Source organism: Apteryx mantelli, chromosome 3 (assembly GCF_036417845.1).
Source record: "Apteryx mantelli isolate bAptMan1 chromosome 3, bAptMan1.hap1, whole genome shotgun sequence".
In the NCBI taxonomy this organism is placed as follows: Eukaryota; Metazoa; Chordata; class Aves; order Apterygiformes; family Apterygidae; genus Apteryx; species Apteryx mantelli.
In genome coordinates this window covers 50,206,431-50,220,867 of record NC_089980.1, presented here as the reverse complement: position 1 = coordinate 50,220,867, position 14,437 = coordinate 50,206,431, and the positions used below count along the sequence as shown (strand labels likewise).

General features: G+C 35.5%; 1 protein-coding gene across 5 annotated transcripts in view; it reads left to right on the top strand.

Annotated features, from left to right (window-relative positions):
- SDCCAG8 (SHH signaling and ciliogenesis regulator SDCCAG8) overlaps positions 1 to 14,437 on the top strand; it is a 115,448-nt gene that overhangs the window by 1,063 nt on the left and 99,948 nt on the right. For all 5 annotated transcript variants that reach the window (XM_067293349.1, XM_067293345.1, XM_067293346.1 and 2 more), the window contains exons 2-4: positions 9,066 to 9,224; positions 9,339 to 9,418; positions 14,038 to 14,151. In XM_067293349.1, coding sequence (XP_067149450.1) covers positions 9,066 to 9,224; positions 9,339 to 9,418; positions 14,038 to 14,151 — 353 coding nt within the window. The remainder of the gene's footprint in view (positions 1 to 9,065; positions 9,225 to 9,338; positions 9,419 to 14,037; positions 14,152 to 14,437) is intronic.

Below are 14,437 nucleotides of genomic sequence, written 5' to 3'. Positions count from 1 at the left end.
ACATCATTAACTGTGTTCATACCTGCCTTCTTATCCAACAAGCACTATATATGCAGAGAACATTTTTCCCCTCTTTGTTATGACAGCTGAGCATTACCAGCTTTCAGACCGTCTCTGATTGGTGAAAGTATGTGACCAAATCTTGAAGAAAGCCAGAATAATCTGTGGATATGCCACCCTGCTTAGCATTAAAAAAAAAAAAAAAAAGCACATCTTGAGTTAATGTTTTATTAAACAGCATTTAAAGATAATGGAAGTAAATCTAATTTGTTTTGTGATGCTAGTGAATTACATGTACAATTGCAATATAGGAAACATTATTACAAGAAGATAAAACAATGGACATATTTTTAATAGCTACTTGATACTTTATTTTTAGCAAATACTTCACATTTCTTTCTCAAAATAGCATCAGTTGTTTGTTCTGAGGATGGATCTTGCTTTGTTCCAGAAGAGAGTGCTTTGAAGAATCATGTCTAGTTACTTTTCCAGTAGTATAAATGGACATATAGATGTTGCTTGGAAGCTACAGGTAGAACAGTTAAAAGTGCAGAAATCAGAACATATCTTGAAATGTGTAGAGTCCCTTTGTGCTATATAAAAGTGATGAATAAAAGTTATGAAATGCCATACATAGGTGCTGTTAATCTTAGAACTTTATCACGTTTCCTTTTTTCTGTGGGCCATTATGGAAAACCACTGGATAATTTTCATGTACTCAATTTGGACTAAGGCAAAGGGTTTTTGCTCTGAGTTTTATTGTCCCTATGATGTGAATGATTTTCTGTCCTCTTCTTCAAGAATTAAACTCTGCATGTAATTTAGAGTCCATTCCTTTAGACTGTGATGCAGCCAGATGGACTGAATAATCAGGTTTTTAAAAAAACTACAGTTGAACAACTACGGTATTGCTGCTTGAAAAATCATCTGATGGCGTAATGTTTCTGCTTTATTAAAGAGCATTGTCATGCACAGAGGGATAGCTTTGTTTAGAAAGGCCACACTTTGGATTTTCATTTTGTTCATTTCTGCTGTGTTTCTAGAGGCATAAGTATAAGCTGAAGTAAGTAATGTGCTGAAAATGTGTGGTTTTAACAAAATCTTGCATGTTTTCAGAGCACTTCTGATTATCTTCTATCTAGAATACTTCTCTGACTTGTTTACTTGTTTTTATACAGCTCCGAGAAGAAGATACACTATTACTGAAACATCATCTGAACTATTGTTCTCATTCTATGATAGCCCAGGGGGTGACCTGCCTTTTCATTTTAGTTGCAGACCAGTCAATGCTGGTCTTTTACATTACTGGGAAGTCCAAAGGGTGGCATGCAGGCAGTGAGAAAGGCAGATTCCCTTCGTTCATATTCATCGAAGGAGATTTGTTGGTGTCCTTTAATTCCAGCGTGCGCAGGCAGCATGCTGTGCTCAGTGTCCATCCTGGTGGGGCGTCGGGAATGCACGGGGTACGGTGGTTGTGCTGAGTTGCCTGGAGTCCCTACAGCATGTGACGTTTTTGACTTAGAAACTGACAGCAGGGGAAGCCAAAGGCCTTTGGACTCCAAGCCTACTGCCTCCTCCCCCTATTCCCTTAATTTCAGCATGCTCAGTATTTCTTTATGTAAATGGTCTTTGTGTGTGTGTGTGTGTGTGTGTAGTTTGGTAAGGACTTCTTAGTTCATTCCTTTATTCAGACCAGTCTTGTTTTGAAAATATTCTTTGCGACGTTTTGCAACAGAGCTTGGATTTTCTGTCTTTTGTCTTAGGTCCTTTGTGCATTTCAAGTGATCCAAGGGAATTTCTTTTTTTCTCGAGTAGAAAACCTGTTGGGGTGGTAGGGGATTCTTAATATCTTCATAGTTAGGTAGCCTTTTGATATATGGAGTTGAAGTATGTCTTGGTTACCTGGATGTTGTAAGTGACCTCTTTAAGTTTCCCATAACTTCAAAGGGCCTTTCTCAAGAATGATGCATCTTGGGCTGTTTAACTGTGTGAAAGAGTAATATTAAAGCTCCCCATTTCAAATGAAGGCATGCACATATTTTGTTCATACCACTTTTCCTTTTTCCTATTTTTGACGGGGTTCCCTTACATTGGATCTGTTATGGTTTTTAAAACACTTCAGAACATTTGACTTTCTGGTGGCTGTTTCCCTTCAGTTTCTGTGCCGTTTTGGGAAACATGGACTTCTGCCTTTCTCCATGCTGTGTAAAGGTAGGACTAATTCCATAGATCCAGGAGTGCCTCTCGGTAAGTAGAGATCAGTAGGGTAATATTGCAAACAAAACCCCAGAGCAGGGGAATGTAACATTGGTTCCATTATGTTTCTCAGCCAACCTGTTTGTTTCTGAGTGATGTACAATTTTTAAATCCTTTGACCTGTAAAACATTCCTCACATTGTTAACGCTAGCAGTAATTGAATTACTGAAGATCGTCATGGGTCATTATTACTTCATGAGTTGCTGAACCTAATTCTTTACCCATTTTTCTTATGTAATTATACAGTTTGAGACTTTTCTACAAATTCATATAATTCCAGTCCAGATTCTGGAATTTTAGACAGCATGACTTCAGCATTATTTGATGTTTTTGACATGCAGCATTCTTAAACTGCTTTTGTAATGCTTGACCTTATCTGGATCCAGGCTGATACATAGCAACAGCTTCTCGCCATCCTTTCTGGAGATCAGAAGAATAATTTTGTGGCCTCGTTCATTGTGGTGGAAGGCTGTATAAGTTCTCAAGAGAATATCATTTACTCTTCAATGCAGTGTCTGCTGCTGTAAAGAGAAATCCCTCAGAGGACTAATACACAGGACACCCAAGTGTGCACTAGAATCCGGTAAACTTCATCAGGTGGCCAGTGGACAGAAAGTGAGACCAAAAAACCTGACCAAGTAATAACTGGACTTAGAGGTCAACAGAGGTTTCTGATGAAATAACAAGGATCCTATAACAGTGCTTTTCTTGAATAGTCTAGACTTTAATTTAAAGTCTTTATTGTTTGTAATACAGAGTTAAGAGAGTGGTATTTGTACAGTTCACATTACTGTGTGTAAACTTTCACACAACAGAGAATAGCCTCCTTTTACAGCTGCTAAGTTGGTAAAAGGAGTGTTGAAAATGGTCTATTTCTCGCAAAGGAAATATGAAGGCAGAAGAGTCAAATAAGTGGATCAGTAACTCATTATTTTGTAACATCTGTATGTTAAACACCTCTCATGACCTTTTGAGGCCTGGCTAATGAATAGGCTGTAATCATGCATTGTTCTTGTTGAATGTTTACATGTAAAATCCTGGCAACATAGGTAGTAATTGATAGGAAGCTTTCAGTCTCAAGACTGCCATGTACCATGTAAGTCATAGGCACGCCTGGGACTGGCAGCTAATACTGGTGGCTGTTGGTTCATATCAGAATGGTAAATAAGGTAAATTCCAAGACTAAGCAAAACACAGTAAAAACTTAGGAGATTTTCAGCTTGCTTGCAGGTTTCTGAGTTGGTACTTCATAATGAAATCCCATCTTGAGCAACAACCTTTCACTTGCTGTCTGATACGTCTAAAATGGGAAGAGCGAATCAGTTATAGCTAGCACACATTAATAAATATTTTAAAATAGTCTAGTGAGTGAAAATATTTATTATTATGGAAGGCCAGCTTTTGTTATCTTGTGAAAATCTCTCCAGTAGTAGAGTAGCAAATATTTCAAATAAAGTTAATTAAGTTTCTGTCTTAGTCCAAACAAAAAGTTACTCTTGCATACATCACATTTCCAGTGATAACTAGGTATTCAGGAAGTAGAACTCTTCTGTGTGGGCTGCATGTTTTTCTTTGGTATTTTTAAGTAATAAGGCTAAAATGCTACCCAGAAAGAGGTACATTATGCACTATTTTAGGTTTGCAAATGTCAATAGAAACAAAGTCAGAGCTAATGTACTTTTGGACAGTAAAAATTTCTTTAAATGTCTTTTTTATGTTTGTTTGTTTTTGTTTTCACTAACTGGTCTAATTTTATCTTCTCTTTGGCCTGTTATTGTTTCATGTAATTTCTTTTTTTTTTTAATCCCAGCAGAATTGATGTAATTCCTGCTTCTCTATCTTTCTAGGACCATTTTCTGATTGGGAACCATGGTATATCAGAAAGTGAACTGTTCATTGTATTTATAGCCAGTAATTTCCCATAGTCTTCCTGTGAACTTTATTAGAACTAGATCTGTAGCCTTAGCTGATGAGTTATGGTAACTTTTTCATACAGCTGTAGTTTGTTTTCCTTCAATTTCTGTTGCTTAACACTTCTACCAGCTGGAATTATTTTCCATGTCTTTCAGGCAATTCTCTTGTTTTGGCTGGTTGGTTCCTTTGCTAAGCTCTCCATTAGCTCTCGGAGTATTTTCTGTGGCATTTCTGAGTTCATAAATGAGGTAGCTTTGGTGCTTTCTTTTGAAGAAGTGCTCTTTATAGACAGTCTTGGGCAGTGTCTGAAAAAACATCTTTTGTTTAGGCAATGCAAACATGGTTCAATGCTTTCTCTGTTTTTTTTCTGTTTTCACTTCAGTGGCAAATTGTTCTCACAATTCCACCCCCCCTCTGCTTCAAAGCTGATTATCACCTCTTTGGAAATACAGCAGCCTCTTCCATGTTGTATTTTACTTCCGATTATTCCGACTTCAGCCTTTAGTTTGATCTTTTTTTATTGATTAGTTGAATGTGTCTCTAATGTAAAAGAAATTATGTTGTTCAGCAGTAGCAGTGACATTCCCATACAAAAAACTTTACCTATTATATTTATACCAAGATACTTTCTAGAAAAAGGATACCTATACTATACTCAAAATATATATTTTCAGGGTGTAATACTTAGATTTTGTAGTTACAATGGGTAGAAAAAATAACAAGAATTATCAATGCTTATTTCAGGACACAGAAGTATCTTTATTTGGTGTGTGGAATATATGTTACTATGTGCTTTTTGAACATTAAGCAGTGTTTTAGTCAAGGCCCTATCAGTTTTGTCTAAAGCATTATGCATAAATGAACCTAATGTAGCCAAAAGTTGCGTTCATGTTTAGGTGAATGGAGGGATAGCGATGTGTTTGTAGCTAGAGCAGTATGGACCTGATTCTGCTTAGGGTAGCTGGTTGCTTTTGTCACTGAAATAATAGGCAGTATATCGCTTTCTCTCATGCTTTTAGTCACTTATGTCATTCCTGAGGCACTAGATAATATTTTTTGTCCCGTATGGCAAGTAGAGTGCTCCTATGATTCTTACCAATAGTTGAAAAATGACAACATTTTGATGGAGCAGTTAAATCTTTTCTTTTGATTTATATCCATCAGGTTTTGTTACTGGTTTGTCATTTTCCATCAGCAGCTGAGATCCTTTAAACACTGGCAACCAAAGAGCTATATCAATACATTGGATTTTTTTTTTTTTGAAGTTTTAATCCAGATAAGTCCAGCTTCATCCATATCCTCAGCCGTACCCATATAACACATCAATGGAGTTTTATCGTACAACAGAAACATATGTTCAGATTTTATTTGTGTAGGCTTGTTAAGACGCAGAAAAGAAGAACAAAGGCAGACTGAATTTTAGATACGCAAATTACAGTACTACATGCAAGTAGTTTTCTGCAGTATGTTTTTAATGAGGCCTAGTTTCTATAAAATGTGCAATTATAGGAATAGTCTAACCGGAATAATTGGTTTAAATGTAGGAGCACTTGAAAATTAGTGACTTCTGAATTCATTATAAAACCATCATTCTGCCTTTAAATAAAGGCTCTTTGATGCCCATTAGTTTGCATTCATAGAGGTTCTTTATGCTTCTTTCAGGTTTAAAAGGGATGTTTTTACATTGGCAGAAGCAACACAAGTGTATAATCCCACTATGTACTGTTTCGTCTTTTATCCTAATGTCCCAAATTATCTCGTTATTTAGAAAATTTTGTAATCTACTTATTCCTTTCTACGGATCCAGTTCAGCTCTTACTGAGGTACATGTTAGCTCTTCAGTGACTAGGGAATCCTAAACCCAGACATCGGACGCTCCAAACTCCCGCATTCCCAGGTTGGTGAGCTTTTTACTTACAGTAGCAGCCACTGTAATTTGGAAATTATCAAGCTTTCAAGAAACTTTGGCAAATGTTTGAGGCAGCTTTCAAAAATATGGTGGCATTATTGTGGAGGCAGGAAAGTTTAGTCAAGAAAAGTGAATATCAGTGTGCCATTGATAATATTTCTCATGTGTTTCACTCCTGCTGCTGCCCAAAATATTTCAGGAAGAAGAGGTTGTAGCATCTTAAGATCTGTGTTATCTTTAAGGATAAAGTAGTAGCATGGAGTTCAGAAGCTGTAATGCTATATTCTCTCTGCAAAGAGAGAAGTTCTGGAAAAAACTGTACATGGGACTTCTTTTTTCTTCACTGGGTATAGAACATAAAAGTAAATATTTAGACTCTCAGGATCTCTGACAGAGGCCTACAGTGAATGAGAAATGAAGAAATTTTCCTGCTATTGGATGACACACCACTTAAATACCTTAACTGATATTGAACAACTTTCGGCTACAACTAGTTGCAACATAGTTTGGTAAATATGTAAGACATTGCATCAGAGAGCTACTTCCACCATTTCTTGGTTAACTCTCCCGCTCCTATAGCATGCTAGAACACTCAAGAATGGATGAACAACTTGAGTATGCTCATTAGTCAGCAGGGATATTTGACCTAAAAGCTTCTTTATTGAGTCACTGCCTTTTGAAATATATTCATGACTTTGCTATAATAAGTATTTAAAATGTGCTTTTTATGTCTTCTTCTACATAAACTTGGTTAAAGGATAGAGCACCTGAAAATCAAAAGAGGTAATGCTACTGTTAAGAAGACTGGCCTTTAAAAATGGGTATTGAGATTAATACAACATGAGAAGCAGGTCAGGTTTTTATTAAAAGCTATCGTTGCTAAAAAGTAAGGGAAAGCTGACATACTGGACTGAAAGCCATATTCTTAAATTCTATGTCTTTTGGGGGGACGTTATTTTTTCTAAACTGTTGGCGAGTTATAACCAAGCAGAGAAAAAGAATGAAAAAGACTGTTAAATCCCATAGGAGTGGGGGGAAGAAAAAGATTTCTCAACTGTAGTAAAGATTAGCTGAACTTGAAAAGGGCAGATGAAGTGAGGGCACAAATACATACCTAACTTTTATTCCCTGAATTGAGCTGGTATTCATTTTTCCAGGTTCCAAAAAAGGAACTATTGCCATTTTTAACCAGCAGCAGATATACTCTGAGGCATGTCTTCTGAGTTCTACCAAGCAAATGCTTAACTGCGATTTTTGGCTTTCTTTTTTCTCTAGGAGAAAAAATATTTTCAGTTGATAGCTATTTATACATCATTATAAATTTACAGATTACAAACATAAAAGAATAAATGAAGGACTTGTATGCTGGAAAGCTTGCCATTTTTTCCAGTTGTGGCAGTTGCTCCAGTAAAAGATATTTCCTCTCCCTACAAACCTTGCCTCACAAGTGCAATTTCTGTTCTGTGGGGATTTACACCTGAATGTTTCATATACAGTAGTCTTGAGGTAGAATAAATCTTTAAAGAATTTGATGTTAAATGAAGGAAACAGCTGTGATTTTACGTTTCTGAAATTGAAGCATGGGTGTTTTGTTTTAAATATTGATAGCTGTTAACTTTTCAGGAAACTTTCTGATTCAGGGTGGTTTTAACTTATAGCCACAAATGACTAGCATTACATAAAAGAAATGTTGTCTTACATTCCTGATGAAGTGGCTGTGAATGGTGATGGGGGACTGTAACTGAGAATGCATGCTCCGTGACTGATGTGTGGATCATTTTCTTAGTTCACTTGGCATTACAGTAGGACCTCAAAATCCTGCTTTGCTAAACATTGCATAAAGCCATACATATTCTGTAGTAACATAGTCTTTGCTCTAAGTCTGTCCTTGTCTGTTTAGTATAGAAATTGCTTAAAGGGGAGAGAAATTAAATACTCATCTCTATTTATAAATAAGAAGTTGAAAGAAAAGTAATAAGTGAATTGCCTGAGATCCTGTAGTGTGAACCGGGTTCATTGTTTTCTAAAATTGAGCCCTTATCTTCTGATTCCCAATTCACTTGTTATCTCTCAGCTGCAAATCTCTCAAGTGTCTTTTTGACATCAGCTGCATCAGAATGATGCAGCATTTATATCTCTGCCTTTATGGTTAAAAAGTTTCTTTTTTTTTTTTTTTTAATGAAGTCAGCTGAATGAAATTTAAAAAAGGGATTTATGAAAAGAATACAGTAACATTTTTTCCTCACTTTCAATGTGTCGCCTCTGAGTAACTCAGTGAATTCTTGAAAGACTTCACAAAGTATTTCAATTTATCAGGGAGGGATTTTTTTGATTTTGTTTTTCTAGAGGTGATGAGTGTATACTAAATGTTCTTATTTAATTTTTATACCTGTTCAGAACTTATATGTTTTTTTGTATTACTGTTTTATGTTGACAAACCATTTGCTGAGGTTTTTATTTCAATTACTCAAATATTTTTCAATTGTGCTATGTATTGCTTTGTGATATGTGGCATCATCATTAGAATTCAAAGATGTTGTCCGTAGAGCCTGATCCTGCACACTATATAAAATATAACAAGAGCTATTATGTTGGTTGAAAAGTAATAAAGCTGTATATGCTAGAAAATAATTTGGGATCAAGTGTATGATTAGTATTTGAAGCCTCTACTGGGAATTTCTGTAGTGGCTACCTGCACTGCTGTAGAACCCTGAGGTATAGCCAGGCTAAGATGCTACTCGTAATTTGTTCTTTAAAATTGTAGGAAACAGTTCTACTGCAAATTATGGCATATAGTAGTTTTGGCTGTTTGTGTTAGGTAATTGCTTCCAGTGGCTGAGTTTGGATTAAACAGTCAAGCTAGACAGATGCTGAATATACTCAGTTGTCCTTTTTTTTTTTTTTTTCCCCACACATTTAAAATCTCAGTCAGTAAATACTTTCTTTTATGTTGTTTCCTGTGGCTAATGATGTGATTGTTTGCAGAGCGTGCTAGTGAAAGTATCCATCAACTGAAATACGCCTTGGAGGAAGGACAGTTTGCAATGGGTGAGGGTGAAGCTGGATTTGACCAGTCCTCTGTGGACAGGGGAGATGATGAGAGAGGGAATTCAGCCTGGCAGGAACTGCAGCACAGTCATGCAGGTAAGATTATTCTGAAAGCAAATAGTTTTAGACATGCTAGAAATAATATTAATTCCATCCAAACAAGGAAGACTTTTTGGTTATTAATCTTTTTTTTTTTTAATCTCTTCTTAGTTAATCAACTTAAAACTTTGTTGCAAAATCAGGAAAGAATGGAAAGTGAAGCCTCCCCATCGAGGAGGATGTCATTGTCTGTATGTATTTCTGCCTTGTTTCTTTGTGTTATTTGAATGAATAGCATACATGCTGAGATCAGATATCTAGTCTCTGAGAATAAGAAACCCCAAATTATTTTAGTCTTCTGAAATGTAGGAGATCCACAAGGATGTGGCCAGAACTGAGTATGCTTATGACCACAGCAGAAGAACAAGGAATTCCTTAATTCAGGATTTAGACTTGTCTCCTTTTTTGTTTACCATCCAGTGTGGATGGCAGATCACATTACTTTCAGCTTTCTCATCTTCTCTCCACCAGAAGTCCATCCTTCTTGTTTTGGAAACATTTGGGATTGACTGCAAAGACAGATTTCTGTAAGAGCAGCCTCTCTTTTCTTTTACCACTCTATCCTGAGGATTCAGGAAGGCTTTCTTATGCTATAGCCATGCCTTTTCTTCAGAGGATTAGAGAGGTCCATGTAACAACAGATTCTGTAGCTCTTTACCAAAATGCAGTGGTTCTCTGGCAAAGTTAATTACATGGGAGGGACACCCTTACACGGGCTTCTCAAATTTATCATTCTCACAGCAGAACTGCACCAAAATAGGCAAAGGTGGACAGTTCAGTTACTACTATCTAGCAGTTGTTCTGTATCCCCATAGGAAAAAAAGAACTTAAAGGCATTGTTCCAGCTGCATCTTACGATGGCCTCCACTGACTACTTTGGTTTATAGTAAGCAATGCCAGTGACTCTTCCCTGTCAAAAATGAGGTAGTAGTGTAGAACAATTTGAAGCCTGTATTCCCAGATGGGTCTTAGCTAACCTAACTGCACCCAGCTCAGGGTCCTGACACCATCAGTACAAGCGGAGTCCTTGTGACTGCTTCCCATTGTTTCTTGCCAGTTTATAGGGCAGCAGGTTTAAGACTGCCTGATTTAAAATGTCTTTAATTCCTGGGGTTTAGAGGCTTGAATCTTGAGGCACTCTGGAAAAGCACGACTGGGTCAACTTATTTGTGGTGGCAAAAACATTTGTTACTGTGTAGAAAACTAGCTTCTAAAGCTGCATTTGTATTTCATAAATGCCTGTGTTTATATGGTAAACTTTTGAATATTAAGAATGCAAATATGAACAGCATTTCTGAGACTCATGCATAGATGTTTGCTATTTCATACTGATTTGGTGTGTCTTTCAGTTTTGATTTTAATATTTGGTCTAGTTTAAATATTTGCCCCCCGGCCTCTATTATTTCATCCTTTAATGCATGTTATTTTGAGCTGTGATCAGAATATTAAGTAGAAGTTCCCTAATTAAGAGATAACAATTGTGTAATAAAAGTAAAAAGAAAACAACCAATTATCTGACAGACATTTGTCCCATCAAAGGGCAGATAGAGACATTTTAAATAAAGAAATATCACAGTGACAGTGCTATCAGTTGTGTTAATAAGTCCTCCTTTCTTCTGTCAGGAAAATATATTACTTACTCTTTTCCCTTTAGTGGAACCATTTTTTATCACTCTTGCATATGTTACACCAGTGCTAAGTTTCTCATGTTAAATGTTAGTGCTGTTCTTCAGCGAAAAATAATTTGAATATAAATGGAGTTTTCCCCATTTTCCCTGCTGTGGTTTGATCTTTTTTTCAGTGATTAGTTGGAGTTGCTAGCTGCAAGGTATCCATTACACTTTCAAAAAGCAGTGAGGGATGAGAGGGAGCTGGAGGAACAGAGAGATGAATTACAAATATTCTTGGAAGTATAATACATTTACTCTAACAAGTATGTTTTGCTTTTTAAAACTGTGTATAAACTAGTTAAGATTAATAGACTCTAAAGCAAGGTGAATTCTGATTCAGTGGGACTTGGAATTTGCATGCTGTGGGCCAGGGCAGAATTCATAGCTGACTCAGAGCCAATTCTGTGAAAGGTTTTCGGGATGGTCCTGGAAAACCGTCCATTTGTCTCCTCAGTTGTTGTTCCACATGCCTCAAAGATTCTCCCTGAGGGAGCATGAAGAGTTATGTCAAATATAGAGCTGAGATTCAGAAGAATGTCTTTTTGTTTCTTTGCTGCTTTGAACAAGTATATTTGTTGAACGGGCTTCCTTGTCTGTCAGAATGGAAAATAATTCTTATCTCAGTGATAGTTTTAGACTAAATTCAAAGCTTTAATTAGGAGTAATTAAATAATTACTTCCAACTGCCTTTTTTGTTCACTGTGTTTGTCTTGAATTTTTTTTGTTATTATAATGAGAATTTACTTAGGGTTTTTGTTTTAAATATGGAACAATATCCAGAGACTTCCAGCATAGAGTAAATCTCTTACTTATTTATAAATACACTGCATGTTCACCTTATGTTCATAAATGTCTGTTTCAGATAAAACTGCCAAATATACTTTTCGTATCTGATTTTAAATCCATCTCCAATGAGGAAAGGCTGGCATGTTAACCTTGTATCAGTCTTGTTTCTTCTAAAGTATGAAACAAAGTTTAAAATATTTTGGACTGTTTATAAAATTTTATGCCTCTATATAGTCAAAATTTATATGGGGTAAATATGATACGAAGGCTTTGACTGCTAGAAATTTTAGCTGTCTTTACTGGTTTGGTTATTCATCATCCATGTACAATACACTTAAACCTCATAGTAGGTTTGTTCGGTGGGGTTTGTTTGTTTGTTTTCTTTATTCTTCAGTTAGTGGATTTTAGCTTTATCCTTTAAGGTAAGACAGGCATATTAACACCTTATTGTGGGAAAAAACATTGATTGTTGTCAGATGCAGAACCTATAGATATAATTACTAGAAGATGTTACAGCTAGCCATTAGTAGCTTGATTTTGAATGCTGAATGTTTCAAAAATAATTTTTAAAAATAGAGGTGTTGGTTTCTAAATCTTGTAAGAGGTCGCAGAGACTTAAGAGTCATAACTGTTCAGCTACCTTTTGAAAATAGAATTTACGGTCTTAAAGGCGTTAGGCATATTTGAAAAGCATATCCTTTGAATCATTTCGTGCAAAATAGGTGTGATTCTGACTTATGATCACAGAAATTAGTAGAATTATATCAGTTTCAAACTAGCTGCGGCTCAGTATAAGAGGCCTGTCTTTTCATCCAGAATAGTAAACTAATATTAGAAATGTAACTGTTTTCTGAGAGGCATTCATTAGCAAACTGTCTATGAATTTTGTACCCTTATCAGTGAACAATATGAAGAAGGGCACTTTAGACTATTACAAATGTCTGTCAGTCCAATAAATGGGTGAAAAATGCAGAGATCTTTTATAGAAGAGGATATATATTCAACTTGGAAACGTGTCCCAATTTCACTATCCCAATTTCAATCTTTAAAAAAAAGAGAAAGAGAGACACTTGAGGGTTTGCATGGATCAGCTTTCTTTTAGCTTCAGGAATTAAAATAATTCATATATGTCAACTAGAATTAGAATGCATTTACACAGTTCTTTCAGTGGATGAAATCTGCCATAGTGAAATATCAAACTAAGGTAGTAAAACAATACTGGAGTACATAAAGCTGGTGAGGTTTTGATAGTAACTGTTTTCTTGACTATAAAGGTAGAATATCCATTAAATATCTTTGTTATTCTAAGATGGTTTCATTGTAGACTGGCATATTTATGGTTAATATTGTTACTGTATTAAAATTATTTTAAGGTATGTCACTGTTGTATCTAAACTAATTGTTATAATATATACAAATAATATTTGTAGTATCTACTCTAAGTTCTTTCTATTAGACTAACAAGGACTGTTATTAGTATGATCAAAGAGAGGCTGTAGTTTTCAGGAAAATATTTGAACTGTGATTTTTAAGGATAGATTTATTTACATTCTTATTTAATCTGTACTGTATTCTTAGGAGTAAATGCTGTAAAGTTATCGAGATTGTGTTTTGCCCAAATTGGGTAAAAAGTTTAATCCCTGTTTAAATCCTATTAAAAAAAAGCAGAGATGTAATTGTTTATCTTGAATAGACAATATCTATTGGGGATTTCCTTCAGTATCTGCCTTCAGTAGTTATTTGTGAGGGTAACAAAACTTTTATCTACTAGTAGAGTCTTCTGAAAAACTCCCACTTTCTTTCCAACTCTGTTTCTGAGGTGCCTTTTAAAATACCAGGTTCTTTAATAAACATAGTCTCTAGTAAAATGTGTACATTTTACTGCATTTCTGTAGAGATATTAAAACTGCAGGCACAGTTGTGTTTCTGCAGCAATTATGAATTAGCATTTAGAGGTATATTCTTTGATGCATACCCACAACTCTAAAGTAAAATTCAAGAGATTTTTTTTTAAGAGATTTTTTTTTTCAAGAAGAAAATACCTCTTTATGTTTGTCTAAAATAGGTCATGCACTTAAATAGGTATGAATATCATTTACAAATCAGGTAGTGGATATGATTTAATCCTGTTTTATAGATTTGCTTAATCAAGCAATTGTACATTTTTGACAAGAATGACATTTTTACTTTTTGTATTGAAGATTTAAAAATCTTAGTATTTCTCTCTTCCCCACAATCAAGTACTTGATGACTTTTTTTGTTGAGTGTAAATAGTATTCTGTGTGCAACCAATATCTTACCGCAGAAAAAAGGAAAACCAGAAAATAACACATACTATTCTTTGCTTCCTGCAGAAACCCCCAGAAGCTGCAACCGAAGATTTACCTGCCCTTTCTGATCTCATTCCTATAATTAACGATCAGTCCCAGTACATTAACCACTTAGAAGCAGAAGTGAAGTTCTGCAAGGTATTATACAACATATTTTACCTACTAAAACCCTGATCCCCTGAATAGGAAGAATTATTTCGAAAATGGCTAACACTTAGCCTTGAGATTATGATTGTTGTAGTGACCAAAACTGAGCTCAGTGCAGTTCAGGAGATACTGAGCCATACCGTGCATCTTGGTGCCCTCTGTACTGTTTAAGGGCATCCAAGGACATGTTTACTTTTACAAATAAGCACAGACTTTTTTTTTTTAAGAAGCACTTTCATGACTTAAATTTCCATCTAATATTTTTCCATCTAAAAGT